This window comes from Betta splendens, chromosome 17 (assembly GCF_900634795.4).
Source record: "Betta splendens chromosome 17, fBetSpl5.4, whole genome shotgun sequence".
Lineage (NCBI taxonomy): Eukaryota > Metazoa > Chordata > Actinopteri > Anabantiformes > Osphronemidae > Betta > Betta splendens.
The window spans coordinates 12,643,747-12,662,223 of NC_040897.2; the positions used below are offsets into that span (position 1 = coordinate 12,643,747).

An 18,477-nucleotide genomic window follows, 5' to 3' on the forward strand; every position below is an offset into this window, starting at 1 on the left:
TGAACACAGTGATGATAAAGTCAAACCCAAAGCTCCGGCTCCGCGTCCGTGTCCATTAGGGATCCGAATGAGCTTCTGGAGACGCTGGATGTTTTCCCATTAGGCTTCCACATACTTTCCTGCCAGGGCTCATCACCGACACCAGCCGATGGAGGCGCCGGCGTTTCCCATTTCCCTGAACGCACCCCCTTCCTGGCTTCAAGCCTCAGCTCCTGAAAGGCTCTCAGACTCCACAACAGTTCACATGGATGCTCCACAGCACAGGGTCACGGTTAAATATTACACTCCATCTTGTCTGAAGTGATCAATGCCACAGGTAATCGAGATTCCACATCAGCTCCTCGGGTTTGACCCGACTAACTGGGAGAGGCACTAACAAGCTTGTGAAGGTCCGTGGTTCGGCTCCAGTGGGTCATCACTTAGCTTCCTGCCGGGGGAAGGTGTTCAGGAGGGAATGAATTAAGCCGGAGCAGAGACGCTGAATGCACAATGAATTAACTTCCGGCCTTGACGCGGCGCTCGTCCACTGCCGCTGATTGAACCGGGCCGGGCTCACGTCGGTCCGAAATGTTTCCGAATGCCGGCGCTCGGGGCCGGAGCTGAATGCTGACGAGTGTGAGGCACACGGGAGCTTTATTAGCAGGCTGAAGGCGGGCCGTCGTAAATCACAGGAGGTGCTCCAGCGCCGCGTGACCCACTCACGCTGCGATGAAACACCTGCAGCCGCGATCTGAGTCAGCGCTCAGCCAGAACCCGGGTCGAGGTCAGGCCTCAGGCCACAACGCAGTGAAAGCTCTGCCTGGGTGAACGTTGATGACGGTGCTGTTGGATGTGACGGCAGTCGTCTGTGCACTGATCCCGGTTCTTGTGCCTCCAGGTGGTCCGGGTTCGGGGAAGGCGCTCCAGTGCGAGCGCATGGAGGAGCGGTTGGGGCTGCGCCGCGTCACCGCCGCCGACCTGCTGTGCCACGAGCTGCAGTCGCACGGCGAGCGGGGGCGCCGCCTGCGGGACGTCCTGGAGAGAGGGGAGCAGCTGCCTGAGGTCAGTTCCTGCTGTCTGTGCCTCCTCCAGCACCGGTGTGTGTGGGAACAGAAAAGACAGAAATCCACCAACGTTTCACAGATTGGACTCGTTTCCTGTGGCAGATTTTGCTGCGTATTTGCAGCCTTCGTCCAAAAATGCACTTTTGAGAGGGAAGGAGGAAGCTGGACGCAGTGATTCAAGGCGCCTGCAGGCGCCGGTCACCAGCAGCCCCTTCACGCGCTGAGGCTGCTGCTCCGCAACGTGGAGGGAGAGAGAGAGAGAGAGAGAGAGGTTGCAAAACACAAGAAAACTATCTGAGAGTCTGCATCAAGGAGCTTTTTGCAAAATAAAAAGCAGCCGTTCTTTCACCAGCGAGTTGGTGGAGACCAAACCTGGACATAAAAGTCAAACAATATCAAACTTGTATGTTCATCTTTGGGCAGAAATCACCTCCAAACTAATGGTAAAGCAGACACATTAAACTCAACCTGCAGGTGTAGGTGAACCTAAACCAGGCGAGTTGAGGATACGGGGCTTTTTTCACATTCAGTTTTATGAGCTGTGTAGGGAAACGCTCACCGTAGCACAGACTGTCAGGCTTTTCCATTATGTGGAGATGAAAAGTTGTGCTTTGAACAGATTTGCAAGATGTAAAGACGCCCACACACACATTTGCTTTAACTTTCCCTCTCCACGGAGGAACCTAGTGGCTTTCAAGCTCAGCTGCTTAAGCTCCTTACAGCGCATTAGGGTCACGTCCCTTGTATTCACCAGCACAGTCGCTGCCAAACGCTTATTTTTATTTTGTGCGAGAGAGAAATGGAGGAAAAGAGAGAGACGGCGGATGAATAATCCCACCCTGGGATCCTAAAGTGCTCCTCCGCCCGTTCACAGTCACAACCACACACCGACGTCACGGAGCGTCTCTTAATGCGAGATTAAAGAATAACGCCGCCGTTTGTGGTTCACTGCTGATGGTAGAGCTCAAAAATCCACTCGGTGAGAGTTCGACCTGTGGTGAAATGTTACCGTACTGTTGCCTAGCAACACCGAGAGCACCGTTGAGTTTTCTATTTGAACTGAGATCCCTCTGCTGACAGCTTCCTGTCTGGCAACACGTGTCTGCGGGGAGGATGATGGTGACGATGATGATGATGGTGACGATGATGATGATGATGGTGGTGTTGGTAATGATGATGATGGTGATGATGATGATGATGGTGGTGAAGAAGATAATGGTGGTGATAATGATGATGGTGACGATGATGATGATGATGATGAGGGCTCACTGGCCCGTCCGTGTGTCTCGCCCTGCAGGACACCGTGCTGGAGCTGCTGTGCGACGCGGTGGCGGCGGCGCGGCGGCAGGGGCGGGGCCTGGTGGTCAGCGGCTTCCCCAGGGACGCGAGGCAGGCGGAGGCGTACGAGGCCAAGGTCAGAGCGCCAGAGCGGCCGCCGTGCATGAATGAGAGAAGCCGTTAGTGACTCACGCCGCTCTCCGTCTGTGCCGTGGCAGGTGGGCGACCCCGGCGCCGTCCTCCTCCTGAGCTGCTCGGCCGACACCATGACCGCTCGCCTGCAGAACCGCGGCAGGTCCGGCGCCGGGTTCCGCCCCGACGCTGGTGCAGACGCAGACGGAGCCGCGCGCAGACGGGCCGAGAGCTTCTGCAGCAGCAGCCATGCGGCGGCGGCGGCGGCTCACTACGAACACAAGAGGCTGCTGCACATGGTGAGAAAGTCACATACGGCTTTTACACGTGACTCACATCAGTTCAAAGTGACTCCTCATCTGATGCTCTGAAGCATCTCACATATTTGGTTCAGTACATACAGACTGTATGGACGCCTACGTCTCTATTTTAGAGACGGACAGTGAAGGTGAATGGTCCACAGGTCACTTCTGCAACATCAGGTCCCAGCTGGAAGATGGAAGTTGGTGCTTGAAGGTCCCTTTAAAACAAGCTGTTTGAATTTTAAAGGCCACGGTGGATGATGCTGTGTGTGGGGGTTGAATGCCAGGTACTGAGGTCATCGGTCCGCTGTGAGCTCCTCACTCCGGTGCATGTGAAGACGCCGACGTCCTCTGAAAGGTCTCGTCTCAACCACTTTGTCTCCGTCTGCAGATTGATGCCGAGAGGTCGCCGGAGGAGGTGTTCGCTCAGATCTGCCAGGCGGTCCTGGCAGAGTCCTGCTCCACCTTCTGAGACCCCCCCCCTCAGACTCTTGGTCCCGGGAGGCTCCACCTGTGCAGACCCTCCCTCCGAGGGACCCCCCCCACCCTCACATGCTCATTGAACTGCAGTGGTTCGCATGTCCCACCTGATGTTTTGACACACTCCCACTACTCAGCGGAAGCTCCCTCTGCTTTTGACACTGATGAAGCGCCCGGTCGTCATATTCTGCTTCACCCGCATCGTCTCTCTCTTCAATATATGCTGCCGACGACCCCCGAGAGCGCGGCATCCCCCGCTGTGTCTGAGAGCGTGTTCCTAGACGAATGTGAACCCCCCCCCACCACGCTACAAGGTGAAGTGTGCGTTCATGCTCTCATGCACAGCAACATGCTTCATATTGTAACAAGCATGCAAGAATTGCAACCAAGCTTAAACTGCCGTTTGTGCATTAAATGGAAAAAGCAGAAAATAATCCGGAGTGTTGAAGAGTATTGCATTTGTATGTTTCCAAGTTCATAGTGCAGGTGCTTGTTGAGTCTGGTATCTAACATTCAATAAAGCCAGTGCATTTGGAAGATTTGTGCTTGTGTTTTGTGCGTGCAGCCGGAGGGTGATGAGCGGTGGTGCAGCGCCATCTGCTGGTGAACCGCTCAAATCTACTGAACTTAAAACCCAGAGGCAGCAAACATAAAAATCTGTAATACCTTCGTGCAGCTACAATGATCAATTTGTTCTTATTTAAGTCGCTATAAAACTTTACACATGTCATACAATTTCTACACAATTAACTAATCAGAATCTAAACCTCTCGAGAACAAGAACCACATGTAGAAACACTATTTTCACATACTTTTATTTCCACGGTTCTCCTCTAGCATTTTTTTTACATTATTATTATTTTGTACATAAGAACAGACTGTTATACACAGATATTGAAGCAGGGCGGGGTGGTTGGGGGGGGAGGAAAGGAGACGAAAACCATACAAAATGGTGTCTACTCAAGCACAACAAAACCTATGTGTATAAAATTGTGTGGGTTGTTCCACTGTGGAGGCACCAACCACTACCTCATTTTTTAAATAGATTAATAAAAATACAATCTTTTAAATGGGTGTTTTTAAGTGTGTTGCAAAATCAAAGAAGATCTAGAGGCATGATTGACTGGATCAGTTATGTAGGAGAACGTGGGTCAATGGTGCCACGCAGGAAAGAAGTTGTGGCCTGGTTCAAACGTGGAGTTACCCACAGAAACAAACGTTTTACTTTTTTTTTTTTTTTTTTTTAAATGGCACACAGCAACTAGCGCTGGCTACTTTTCACCATATACTTGTACACGCAACATGATCAATAACGGCACACACAGGGGAAGGAGAAAAAAAACAAAAACACAGTCCTGTGTATTTTTCCATACTTTCCCATTCCCCCTGCCTTCACAAACATTTGCTCTCCGTGCTGTAGTGCTTCCTTCTTAGGCATGTTTTAGTGGAGAGAGCAAAGGGAAAGAAAACGGAGATGAACATGTGGAACCGTGGGTATGTTTGTGTGAGGGGGGAGAGAGCAGCGTTGTGTGACACCGGTAGTGACGGCTCCATGCGGAAACGTGATGCGCAGTCTGTCTGAATACACGCGCGTGCGTCTGTCTGCACAGCGTCGTGTGGATGAGCAGGACCTCCTGCAGGCTGCATGGGGAAACACGCTGGCCTCAGTGTCCGCCCAACATCTCCTGCGGCAGTCCCACCTCCACCCGAGGAAGCTGCAACTCATAAATACTCAATCTACGGATACCTATCTAGGACATTTTTCACTCTTGCATAACACGCGCAGACCACATACACATAAAAACCACCTGTGTGTACCTCAGTTGATGGCTTTACAGTCCACTATGACACAACGGTCAACCACACATCTCCATTAGATGGCCATTCACCAGACTGATGGTCAGTTCTCCAGTTTCAAAGCAGCACAGGGAGGTAACAGGAGGGCAAGGAGGGAAGAGGGAAACGGGGTCGTCCCTCCTGATATCACAGAGCTCGGGAATGTCGGTGTGCCTTCTGTTTTTGTTTTTAAAAATAGTGTATCGTTTCAAATCACAGAGCCGTTGATTAACCTGGCTGAGGTGGGGCGAGGCCCCCTGGTGCTGAGGAACCAATGTGGCTGCCTTTAGCACAAGGCCAGTTTACCACCAGCCCCCCTCCCAGCAGCACTGTGGTCTGCTCTGGTGCCCCTGGCTGTGTGCCTGCCTGCTGGCCTCTCCGCCAGGCGGCAGGTTAAGCGGTTATCTTGGACTTGGAGTATGGAGCCATGCACAGAGTGGCCTGTGGGATATGTGGAGAGAGCCTGGAGCTAGGGGCGCCTGGGACCCTGTCATCTGTTGGCTGGAAAGTAATTAGGGTCCAGGTAGTTGTAGCCTGTGCTCTGAGGCAGGCAGTAGTCCCTGTCCAGGAAGGTTTCTGGCTGGTACACCGGTTCCAAGTGGTGGTTGGGCTTATGGGTCTCCGTCTTGAACAAGCTGGAGGATGACAGGAGGAAACAATGAATGTGCAGGCAGTCCAACACACCACAAACAATGTGTCACATCCTTCATTTTCATCAGTGACGGCACTTATTAAAAGAATAACCATCATGCTGTCGATGCAGTTGTCGTTTTACCAACACATCCACTAAATGTGACAGTTTTCTCACCAGTCTGAGCAGTTGGAGCAGAAATCAACAGAGTTGTCCTGCGGACAGTCCTGACAGTGCCACCGCACGCCCTGGATGGGCTCCATGCCACAGACGTCACACTGCAAACAGACAGACACACATCTTTAAAACACTTCCTCATGTCACTCATAAAAGCAATTTATGAAACTAACAATGTCTGGCTGCTCAAATTATCATCCTATGACTGACAAAACAGAAAGCCCTCACCTTGAAGCCCAAATGCCGCACCCCAACTTTATCTTCCCGGATCTCCTGGAGCTTCTGTTTTTTCAGACGTTTCAACTCTAATAGCTCTTTGTACTCTGGCAAATTCCTCAACTCCACAGGTACAGTCTCCTCATCCTTAAAGGGAAATACATTTTCTATCAGCTTCACCTCATTGTTATAAAAGCAGAGATTGTCTCTAAGACTGAAGTACGTGAAGTAAAAGTTGTGTCCTTTACAAGAAACTGAATGTCTTGCCTAACTTCAGTTTTTACAAACGTCTACTTCTTAAATGAAGAAAATAAGTTAAGTTAATAAGTTAATGTACAACCCAACCACAAGTTGCATTTCCAGATTTGACATTCCTTGATAGGAAATGACTGAGAGAGTCCTGCTTGTTCTGCAAATGACACCTGCCCTGAGCACGTTTTCTGTTTTACTGCCAACACACCCAAATTAAAAAGACAACTTGGTGAAGTGAGAAATGATTATGACTCATGCTGGCAACACCTTGTGCCTTTACTTCGTACCAGTAGCGTTAGGGGGTTGTTAACTCACTGGTAAAGCTAGCAGCCGTGTTCTCTACAGGGCACAACAACATGGTTACTTAAAAGGTCACCACCATCAAAAAAGGGGAAAGAATGTCAGTTCTTGGGTAACCACATGCGTCAGCTTCAGATGGAAAAAGATTCTAGCACGGTGCGGCCACTGCTTTGATGAACCAGTTTAAACGACACACCTTAGGACCTTAATACAAAGCACACAGTTCTGTACCGTTAAATTGTTCAATGAAGTTAGGAGGAACAAGGAAACTATCAAATGAATGCAAATGTACTGGAAAAAAGCAGGATGAATTGTTTTTTCTTTGAAGTTAACTTGAACTAGTTTGATTCCAGGAAGCATGACTGACCGACTCATCGGCTGAGGGGTCCTGTACGCCACTGTAGTACGCCGCGCGCTCGTCGTCATCATCCATGAAGACAGGAGGCTCATAGGAGGTCAGAAATGTCGACGGTCGGTACAGATGCTTGTTGAGGTGATGCTGCCTTTTACTGGAAGCCTAGAGAACAAACAGGCACAACACGCTAAAATATTTCACAAGTTTACTGATATTTTATCAAAACCCAGTTGAATGTGTTTGATAAAGCTTTGTATTAAGTCACATCAACATAAATAAGACAGTACGGAGTAAGGGGCTGGCGTTACCTTTTTTGTGTACATGCACAGGTTGGGCGTTCTTCCAGGCACAGGGATGCCAGCTTTTGTCAGTTTGATGAAGTACTTTTGAACCCTACTGGCAACCTGAATTTTTTTTTTAAAAAAAGGACAATGGCTGCGTTAGAGATTTCCAACTGTGTAACAACTGACTGAAGTAACGGAGGTCATTCACATGTGCATCATCCAAGTATTTGCAGAGGGTGCGATTAAAATCCAAGCCTTTCTTCACCTTTTTAGCACCCAGTGTACACGCTACATCTTAACAGTCTACAGTAAAGACACTCGTTTTATCAGCCTGTCATGGTATAAAAGCAGCAGGTTCACATTAACCAAAGCTAGCGTTACAGTATTAGGTGTCCCAATTTCCCATTGTTTGTTGTTTTTGATCATGTGATGTGATAAATAGACAAATATTCAGAACACTGGACTTTGACAGTTAAAGAGGCAATAAGTCTCTTGCTTCACCTGCTTTGCTGTTCGATTTCCCAGCTCATCAGCAATCTTCTGCCACCTCCTCGACTCGACCTCTTCAGGAGGGAACTTGACCAGAAGCTGCTCAAGTTTTTTCTACACAATACACAGATTAAAAAAAACACACAAGATGTAAATGTAACTAAAAGCTACTCTTCATTTATGTGACACTGGTTCATTGTCATAATGTGAAATCTAGAAAATACTACAGGCCATGCATTTTCTAAAACACTTATTCATTCATTGTTTTATACAGTACACATACATTATTTTGTTGTTCTGCACAGACTTGTTCTTTATTTTACTGAATACAGAAGCTGTGTTTTCTCAAGCGTTTCTGAAAAACGGTTCTCTACCTGTTCCTCCACGGTCCATAGCTGGTTAAATGTGTCAGGCTTGTTTGGATGACAAATCCTTCCCCTGATCATCTGTCAAGAAAACACTGCGTTCAGTTCATGGAAATATAATGGGATTGAAAGGATTTGAAAGGATCGATAGATCTGAACTGCCAAACACACTGAATCTGTCAGTTTAACGGAGAAAGCCCAGCTGTCAGATATGACTTAAGATGCGTCATTGGGAGGAAGCAGGAAAACAGCAAAGTTGACTGACAAATCCTGTTAGAATTCAGACAAGGCACTCAGAATATGCAAATGTGTTTGTGCAATAAAAACAGTGAGAGCAACAGAAATAATAGGGTTGTTTGCTCAGAATTAAATGCTAGCATTCGTCTATTCCATAACCACACTTTCTGCCCATGTGACACGTGTAGACATGACACAGGCCAACAATAGGGTGCTGCTGTTTAATACTGTCAAATGGCTTAGAGGTGGAAAAGCATTGTGAAACGGTTTTGACCAGGCGATTTTCAGGGCAGTGACTCACCAGCTGCAGTTGTAAATGGATGCACTTACATCTGTGCTGACGTTAGCACCAGCAGCAGGTTATTTTAGGTTGGACGAGCAGCCATACCTGTGTTTGCCTGCCATTCTCTGGAGCGTCACTGGTGGGCAGAGGGGAGTACATGGTGGAGGATTCCCCCTCCTTCTTGGGCTCTAGGGGACTTTTTGGTCGAAGAGGCAAACCTAAAGAAAAGGAGAAGATGAGCAACACATAGACAAAACTAATTCTTGTGTTCATAGTATGTATGCCCTATAAAGAAGAACAAAAAAGAACCCATCTATTATGGAATACATATTCAACGTGCCTTTGTCAAAGATCAGTTTCAGCCGCCTGGTTTTGCGTTTCTTGTCACAGAACTCCCTCTCAAATTCACCAAGGCCTGAGGTGTACTGTTCCCAAGCAATGTCAGGGAGCTGGACAACTCGCTGGGGACACGGTAAGCCCAAATTCACCTGGGGGGCACAAATTCACAGAACTATAGACAGTATATCTTTTTTAGAGTGTAGCAAGGTTAAGAAATGAGAAACAAACACCCTGTACAGCAAAGTTAGATTTTAGCACATTCTCCAGGGTAGATTCAAGTTTGGGCTTTTATAACCTTCATTTTGACTTTAGACATTACTTAACCAAACCCAAAGGTGCTGTTCAGTGGCAGCTGGACTTGCATTTAGTTCTTCAAGAACATCCTAATGCCACTGAATAGCACTTTAGGGTACGCATGACCTGGATCTACTGGAATAAACACATGAGTAAAATGTCATTTACGAGATCCCAAGGTGAAAAGATGAAGTGCAGAATTGTACAGTAAAAATGAAACAGAACATTGAATTTTAAAATCCGAGAAGCTGGATTTCCTGGGGCAAAACCAACATCATTAGAACTCGCAATATAATAAGATAAAATCATCAATTATCACATTTGCTGTGCACATTAAAACAATATGCTTTACACTCTAGGGTCTAGGGTATATTGCATATTAGGGACAATGGCTCTACCCGTTTCTGCAACTGCTCCACAAAGTCGATGGGATCAGTCAGTGCCTCTTGTTGATTACGTGCCAAGGTCTCAAGGTCCAGGATGGCCTGCGTGCGCTGGGCCTCAAGAACTCCAATGGTCTGTAACAACCGCTGATAACTGACACGGAGACAAGCAAAGTTAGACAAGAATGGAAAGAAGGGACTGCTTACATTATTTAACCTGACTCTTGCAACTCTGCAGTGCATCAAACTTTCAGACCCCTGACTATGCATAATTCAGCTGTGGTCCTGAGAACCTAAATAGTTGCACAAGACAGAAAGGGATCCATCCCTTCGGCCTAGGTTTCAAATAAAGGCACTAAGGACCATTTGCAATGCCTAAAAAGTGTGCACATACAGTTCATATAGCAAGAACAAAACTGCTGCACTGCAAACTCATCCTCAGGCTGGAGGAGCATTCAGCACTGTACAAGTCTGTTCACAACCTGGGGCAACAGGCAACTGAGCTGTCAATGAGTAAGTGTGACTGTGACTCACACCTACTGTAGTATGGGCAGAACCAGAGGAAACAACAGGAAGCCTGCATGGCCATTACCTAATGCAGGTGCTCAGTGGAGCAGAGCGGATCAATCTTGCCTAACACGACAAGAATGAAAATCAATGCACAAGGCACAATTTATTCAACAGCCTCCAGTAGTTTAAAAATCCTACAAGTATTCAGCGGTATCAGCTGTGCTTAACCTCAAACCAACTGAGTAGTTAGACACCATCCTTTTACACTAAGCAAGGCTCAGCTGACCTTGTTCATCAGTTTCTACAGAGGCACAACGCAGGCTGCAGCAGTGGCACATTTCACGTTCGACAGAGACAGATTCAAACATGAGCAAGCACGTTGTCCTCCTCAGATCAACAGTCAATCGGTTTTAGGGAAGTGAGAAGGGCATCAACTCTTTTCAACACGTATTTCCTTTAGGTGTCTCAAGTCTGCGGTTTCATTGCCACCTACTGGACTAGAGCTCCACGCAAACAAAGCAGGACAGTAGTTTTTATATTATTGCCTGATGATTGAGGGCCTGAGACATTTCCAGTTCAAACACAGGAACTTTTGCCAAATCTACAAAAATAAAATGCTAATGTGATGTTCTGTTCTCACATCAGTTGCTTTGAAATGCCAAGTCATGCATCCTATAAAATGACTCCTTACTGTATCGATCCGAGCCTTCAGAAAGTTGCTTTACTCAGCACAAACAAACCTTGGCATGAAACATGGTCAAATTACGTTGCAATATGAGAGCAGTGAAATGTTACTCTGTACAAATGTGAAACATTCACATTTGACTTGAAAGATAAAGGGACCTCTGCTGATGTCGTCTCCAGCCCCTTAAAGCCATCCATCCCCCCACGAAGACGCCTCATGAATCAGCTGATCTGCCACACAGTAGTTAGCAGAGCCTGACTGAGCACAGCATGAGACCTGTCCACCAACATAAACATCCTCATCTTGTCAAGTGACAACAAAGCTCAACATCGAACCAGAACACTTTCCCTTAGAAAATCAGGCAGAAGCAATCAGAAGACTAATTTTACCATCCAAACTCCCCAGGCCTTGGAAGTCTGACAAATGGCAGCTAATTCACACAATCACTGCAGCAGACTGAAGGTGGAAATTAAAGGCTGGAACATGTAAAACCTAAACAATAGGACACGAGTTTTAGTTGGATGTTCACCAATATTCCCATTATGAGCGAGAAAAGGCATAAAAATAACATTCTGTCTAAGTCTTGGTGCACAAGCACGGATCCATTTGTATTCTACTTTGGGGTTTCTGTGTGTCTATTGACCAAGACAAGGACATTAACATTGTTTTGTCTCATTACATGTGCATTAACACTGCTAAATAAAGCTCTAGTTCATTTCCAGGGAAATTTTGTGTTTATCAGGATCAGACTTCTTTGACACAGTACAGATCATCCTCACGTTTGTAAATAGACTAAAGTGAAATATACTTTTACTAAAGTACGTGCGTACTGTGGTTAATTTATAACCATAGATCAGAGACTACTGAATTATCACAGCTTGAGGTAACAAACATGTGTCAACTATATTTCAAGTATAGGACAAAGCAGATTCTCTGGAGAGCTCCCACATACTCTTTGTTGTGTTTTAGAGCCAGGTGGTCAGACTCAAAGTAATACACATCTGGCTCATCCTCTTCCTCCTCTTCCTCTGCAGTTTGGCTCGGTGTCAGTTCCTTGCTGCTTTGTGTGTCTTTGCCGTCCACAGGGAGCTCGATGCCTGCCATGTCTCCAGGGTCAATGGAAACTGGCTCCTCACTAGAGGGGCCGAGACAGTCTGAGGGAGCAGGCTCCTCCACCATGGCGCAATCCTCCTCCAGACCAACCAACAGTCCCTCCTCCTCCCTCAAGGGCCCATTGTCTCTAGGAGGAGATGTGGGTTTGGAGGAGGAGGATTTGCCACCAGTGGCAGGCCTCCTGGGTGAAGTTCGTAGGGTATATCGGTGTTCATAGAGCTCTGTAAAAGAGGGGGGCGTGCTGGATATAGAGGGATTGCACCCTGACTCTGTAGGGGAGGGGGTTGTTGCTAGTGGGGGTGTAGTTTCTCCTGAGTTGCTGTTGTTGATTGGACTATTGTTCACGTTGAGGGCTGTGGAGGAGGTGGAAGCAGCAACTTCCTGCACTGGTATTAGGGGCCGGCCATTGGCATCGCTTTCGCTTTCTGTCACCTGCTCCTCATGGGCCAGACACAAGGGGTCACCCACAACGTCCACCTCCACCTCCTGCTCCTTCGCTACTATCAACTCAGGGACAGGGTAGTCCGGAACAACCTCAAGTGTTGGCACAGACGAGGCTGGCGATTCCCCTGTACCAGAAACCTCCAACTGCCCAGGGACAGAGTTTCTACAAGGCACAGTTGAGTCAGGGGATGAGGGGGCTCCCATCTGGCTGCCGTTGAGCAGCGACGGGCAGTTGGTGACAGATGTGGGATTTGCATCAGGCTCTTTGTTGAGTGTGCTGAGTTCCTCTGCTTTACAGTCTCTGAGTCCATTAGAGGTCTTGAGAGCAACGGGGGAGCGAGATGTCCCTTCATGCTCCACATGACCACCCTCTGCCTTCGCCACTGTCACCTCACCTTCCTCTTTGCTGAGGACAGGAGAAGCAGGAGCAGCGTTAGCAGAGTTTTGACTGGGAAATTCTTCACAACTGTTGTCCTTGCTAGGCTCTGGAACAGACTCTAGACTTTCAAATTTAAGCGGTTCAGAGTCCTCTTCATGTCCCTGAGACTCTCCAGAGCGGGAGCACCGTTTGGTCCTTTTGATTTGAGGTGAGGCATCCTGCGCCCCTTTCCCTCCATCATAGATATCAGACTTCTCAGGAGTAATGTCTTTTTCTAAACAGGATACGCCCCTCTTTCTGGAGCTGCTCCAGTGCTCAGCCTCAGTTAGAAAAGCATTTGAGTCAGTCACCTTTCCCTGCAATGAGGACTCTTGCTTGCTATGCTGCTGACAGTCGTGCTTCGAATCATGTTTAGTTTCCTGCTTTGACTCCTGCTTGACCTCCTGTTTGGCATCCTGCTTTGACTCTTGCTTTGCTTCCTGCTTTGAGTCCTGCTTTGACTCTTGCTTCTTCTTGGGCGAGCGGGCCCTAGGTAAAGGAGACACCGAGGTCTCCTCTGGCTGGGCAATGCTGCGGTTCCTGAGGGTTCGACCACAAAAGTTCTCATCCAATCCATTGAGCCCCACTGATGACCTTGTGACGCGCGAGGAACGGGACGCGGCCATACTACGGCGGGTGCCTACAATCTCCTCATCCTGGTGCTCTCTCCTCTGCAGCAGAATGTGAGCACCTGCAAGACAGATAGATTCCCTCCATTAAAGCAATGACTAAACACTGTAAAACTGCTTACAGCTCAAAAAGCACACCTGATCACTAATGGTGTTAGGTTTGATTGCTTGCTTGCTAGTCAAGTCAAAATGCAATGCATGAACTGCATCTTGAGGGGTTTAAACAAAATGCCTCTAAAAGACCTTAAAAAAGGTAAATATCACTTCTCATCTCTTATCACAGGGGGAATTGATTTCTACCATAATTGTAACCAAGCAACCAATTCTGCAAACAGGCAGAACTAAATGTCTTAAACCAGGCGTAGACAAAGAAATACATTTGAAAAGGGTGGGAGATCAAAACAGGAAACAAAGGAGTGAGATCTGCCACACAGCCCAAATGAACATTCACACAGTCTTCTCTGGATCCTCAAATGTCAGAGCTTTAAGGCTCATCTGTATGTGCTGGGTATATAAAGAGATAAAGGTGGCTGCGGCACAGCAAGCAGTTTAAGTAATAAAAGCCTACAATAAAAAAACATATTGAACAAGTCATACAGAACGCGTGTCTGTTTCACTGAGGATATATTTATTTTCCTCCCTGCAGACATCACTGCCAGACGAAGAATAAATACGGTTTACTGGTTCCATGATTTCTGACACAGAAGCCGCACTGCATTTCTTACATCCAATTCAGCGGAGATCGCAGTGCAGATGTGCATTTGTCATCTTGCACAGTAGGCCGATTATCGCGTGTGAGCCAGAGGACCAACAGGCTGCAGTCCTTTGACAACTTATCAAAAACGTGCAGAAATTGAAATGCTACGAAACATGAATTTTACAAGGCTTACAGGATTAAAGTGTGGGAAACCACAGAGGCTTAGGACATGACGATTAACTTCCTTACAGTTTTAGTCACAACAAAACTAGCTGTGTTTCACTGAGGTATCCTGCATTTTATTGTACATTATTGGCAGTAATCTTTAGAATAGACAGATAAAGAGCACCCTCTAAAGTCTCCCAGATACTATTAAGTGCTTTTAGATAAATGTATAATAAACTAAATCAAAACCTTGGGATAACTACAATTCTTAAGAGTTATTTACACTAACCTGATTAGTAGAGCTAGGTTACTCTATAAGCACACAGCAAACATATATGCAGGTGGATTATTCTGGTTTGTCTCAGTGTTTTCATTCTGCACATTGCATAAAGGTCAAGGACTGAAGCGCATGCAAAGCAGAACATCTGAAATAAATATATACTGTAAAAAAATGCCATTGTAGCTGTAGACTGAAAACACAAGAACCAAGTAGATTTTATATTACAAATATGGTAGAACACATTTCAAGGTTTGCCTGAAAAAGCAACAAAGAATAATTCCTAAAATAATTAAAACTGCACACTTCTAGAATCATAAACTACATAAATAATTCACATTGAAAATATGTATGTAAATATTTCCTATGTCCTATTTGCAAACACCATTCGACTGGAGACGTGACAATAACGTATCCTCTACATCACAGCTCTAGCTAATAAATCTAACTACAGAGGACAATAAAAGCATGATATGGTAAAGGTCATATTAAAGTGACATTCAAAGAATGACGATCTCATTGTGTGATCTTTTTGCAGAACACATGATAAAGTGTCTTGAAGAAATTATCGCATTAATTAGCATTTGAGATATTGTATTCATCCACATTAGTTTCTACTACATCAATCTGTAAGCTGACCTCTGTCAAAATTGATTAAAAGCTCTGCTCTGGGTCAATCCTGCCTCTCCCTTTACAGAAGGAGCACTAGCTCCAAATACATTTTGATAATATTTCACCAGGGACCAAATAATAGTCACCTGGAAGAAACACTGCCATGTGCACATATTACTCACACTGTGTTAGAGTAACCAGCTGAGAAAGCTAATGTGATTTGTCCATGCATAAACTAACAGAGAAAAAAAGATACACAAAAAAGGGGAGTGGGGGCAGGTTATTCAGACACAGGGCTCAGCTCATGCTCAACACGACAAAACAAATTAAGCCAGCTCATCTGACTTGGTTTCCAAGACTCATTACCTCAAAATGATCAGGGTTACAGTTGAAATGAGAAGCACAAAGCTGAATTCATAAAAGGTCTAAAAATGTGACTTATCTAAGAGCACATCCCCATGAAGCCAGTATAATTTTAAATGCATTGTATGGAAGGGATCTTGAACAGTTTGTTCCCAGACAACCTTTAGTCACCTCCATTGTCTGACTGTGATCATTCAATATAAATGGCAAACTAGCAGGACATAGCACAGCTGCTGTCATTAACCCGAGTTTTAGTTTTATTTTGGCAGGTGACAATGATTATTATTTGTGGATTTATTTAAATGACAAAAATACTGTCAAATGAAGACTGTGCAAGTAAGTCAAAACTGGATAGGCTGCCTTTTTCCAGTCCACACTTCAGAGAGATACACAAAGGTTCGCAAAACAACGTGTTCCCACTTAAAACACAGTCTTTAATGACAACATTCCACTTGGCTGCAGAGCATGTAGTAAATGTGTATCAATACCAACACGTTTTAGGCTCCACGGACGCTTGTAACCTCCCTTCAGGGAAGCTAATTGGCCTCAAATTAATTCTGTAGCACAACAATGTCCCCAAACACACAATCATAAAGAACAATCTTCAAAGACATGAACTGAGTGCTGCAACAGATGGAAACCCCTCAGATTATACAAAGAGAACCAAGACATTTAGAACTTAAACCCACAAACGTACTAGAGGCAAGTTTTCAAAGACGTATGAAACAGCCTACATGCATTATAACTTCAAGGAAAAGGTGATCAGGCGGGTGCTGATTCTAGTTAGAACAGTATGGATTTGTCAAAAAGACCTTAAAAGAGCTCTGAATAAGACAAAAAAGACACAAATAACCCACTTTATGGTTAACCTGCATATAAATCATGTTGGCACAAGGGCCATAAGAGCAATGAGGCATTGCAGCACTTTATTTTACGAGGCCAAAAGGTTTAGAAGTGCTGCTTTAGACAACCAGTTGATTTGTGCGATCGGTCCACGTTGGTGTGTGAGACACGCCTGAAGGACAGAGTCAGAGAATTTTCACATCAGTTTGTGTGGCCACTTCCACTAAATGAGACACAAGCATGAGCAGAGTAGGTCTCAACATGGCAAATAGTTCACATGATGCCGTGCTGTTCACGCTACCAAAGTTCTAGGGTCCAGCTGTTTTCACCAGAACAGCAAAATTATATTTTAATGCAGAGACCACTCGGTTAAAGACCCTCACACTTGAATCATAGTGAGCAAGTCGAAATTGGGAGAAGTTGTTCTTTAAGCCGCTTCACCGCCATTAAAAGCCACCAGAAATGTGGGGAAACACAATGTTATAAGTCACCGTAGCTACTTAATAAGAGCCAACTGCGTCCAGACTTCCTGATCTTCAGTGCGTTTTGGTTGGAGTTAAACACGTGCTGACTGCCTCACTGAAATCATGACAGACCGGGGCTCACTGAGGGGCCGTTCAGCCTAAACACTGATTTCTCTTGGATGTAAAGGCGGCGGATTCCGGCTCTAACTAGTAAACACGTTGTCGCGTCCAGACCGGCGATGCTAACGGTCTTCGTTCGGTTCATGATACACAAACAAGCCTTGCGCCGTTTCACGAGACGAGCGGCGGCGGCGGACGGTTGGTCCCCGTTACTGACCTGTAGTCAAACACTTCCCCGGGGCCTACCGGCAACAAACACATCCACGGAGCGGTGCCGCCGTACGCGCCGACGAGAAACGCTCCAATCCCAACATCACAGCTGGTCAGCTGCCGCGAGCGCCTCGCCGAGAAAGTTGGAGGGCACGAGGATGCTGTTAAGCTGCCGTGGCGAGCCCGCGGTGCCGCTGCACGTGCGGCTGGTTAACTTCGCTCCAGTTCGGCAGCGGGTGAACTCCAAAGTTCGCCATTAAAACTCCACGCGCATTCACGCGACACACGCCAGCTGGCTCGTGAGGCTAAACGTTAGCACGGACCAACTTCCAAGCAAACGTTACTTGACCTAGCTTGTCGTTTAGCGGGCTAATCTTAGCCACAAACTAACTTACCGTTAGCTCCCGGAGCTAAACACAAAACATTAACGCTTGCTTCACCAAACTGCAGACTGTTGCACCCCTGGAATTCTAAAAATACCCCGCAGCGTTTCTGCCACGGCCAATGAACAAATGCACAACATGCACCAATTTAATTTTCACTGTGAACGATTGGTTAGCCAAGTTTGCTAACGTTACCTCAGCTAGTTCTTCCCGGCTAGTTTTCCCGTTAACCGCATCGTGCAGATTTCACAGATAGCCCCTCTGGTTACGTTAACGTTACTAATGTTTGACACATGCTAGCTCAACAACTGACAGAGGCGTCAAGTCTACTGACAAAACATATGCACAAGAGGGGGTCGCTATTAATAGCATGTTTCGCCGAGATTTACATTTCAGCCGCTTCGTACAGAGAGATATAGCATGGTTAGCAGTCAGTGTAACGGCAGTTGGTAGCGACTTAGCAGCTACGGCTAGCAGCTTGGCTACCTAATACTAGCTAGCTAACCAAGCTAGCTGATTGTTCAGCGCATAACTTTCCCGATGTAATTGTGAACTGCCCACAGTGCCCATCAAACACTTGTCTGGTGGGATAATAAACCGAGGGTTTGACATGTACTGTCCTACGAGTGCCGAATTTGAGGTACGCTTCTAAAGAGCTTTTGTAGCTTAAGAATTACACATACCTCACTTCCGTAAATTTGCTGCACATTCGGCCGCAGCCATGTTTTCACTCCAGTCAACTAGTCGGGGTGTGTGAGCGGATTCAGACGCGCTCGGCAAAATGCAACACTACTGTAGCTTTCTGCAGCCGCAAAGAGTGCGGCCGCTCGCACGCTCCATTCCAATAATTCCTGTCTACTGTCACTTT

General features: G+C 46.5%; 2 protein-coding genes across 6 annotated transcripts in view; one reads left to right on the forward strand and one right to left on the reverse strand.

Annotated features, from left to right (window-relative positions):
• The window catches only part of ak5 (adenylate kinase 5), a 22,689-nt gene extending 18,917 nt beyond the window's left edge, over positions 1 to 3,772 (forward strand). The window contains exons 11-14 of the mRNA XM_029131536.3: positions 878 to 1,041; positions 2,341 to 2,457; positions 2,540 to 2,752; positions 3,147 to 3,772. Of these exons, the coding sequence (XP_028987369.1) occupies positions 878 to 1,041; positions 2,341 to 2,457; positions 2,540 to 2,752; positions 3,147 to 3,227 (575 nt within the window). The 3' untranslated portion in view covers positions 3,228 to 3,772. The remainder of the gene's footprint in view (positions 1 to 877; positions 1,042 to 2,340; positions 2,458 to 2,539; positions 2,753 to 3,146) is intronic.
• Positions 3,773 to 4,033: 261 nt separating this feature from the next.
• On the reverse strand, positions 4,034 to 18,451 carry zzz3 (zinc finger, ZZ-type containing 3). Of its 5 annotated transcripts, none has more exons than XM_029131522.3 (12): positions 18,293 to 18,451; positions 11,824 to 13,537; positions 9,692 to 9,830; positions 9,001 to 9,148; positions 8,766 to 8,878; positions 8,150 to 8,221; positions 7,788 to 7,889; positions 7,311 to 7,406; positions 7,015 to 7,164; positions 6,108 to 6,242; positions 5,880 to 5,980; positions 4,034 to 5,706 (listed from the first exon to the last, which is right to left on the reverse strand). In XM_029131522.3, exons 2-12 carry the CDS (start codon positions 13,470 to 13,472, stop codon positions 5,562 to 5,564), a joined length of 2,850 nt encoding a protein of 949 aa, XP_028987355.1. In that variant the 5' UTR covers positions 13,473 to 13,537; positions 18,293 to 18,451; the 3' UTR covers positions 4,034 to 5,561. The 5 variants fall into 5 exon arrangements, with proteins under 5 accessions (XP_028987355.1, XP_028987356.1, XP_028987358.1 ...); XM_029131523.3 differs by lacking the exon at positions 18,293 to 18,451 and adding an exon at positions 17,805 to 18,110; XM_029131525.3 differs by lacking the exon at positions 18,293 to 18,451 and adding an exon at positions 17,622 to 17,731.
• Between the last annotated feature and the right edge of the window lie 26 nt (positions 18,452 to 18,477).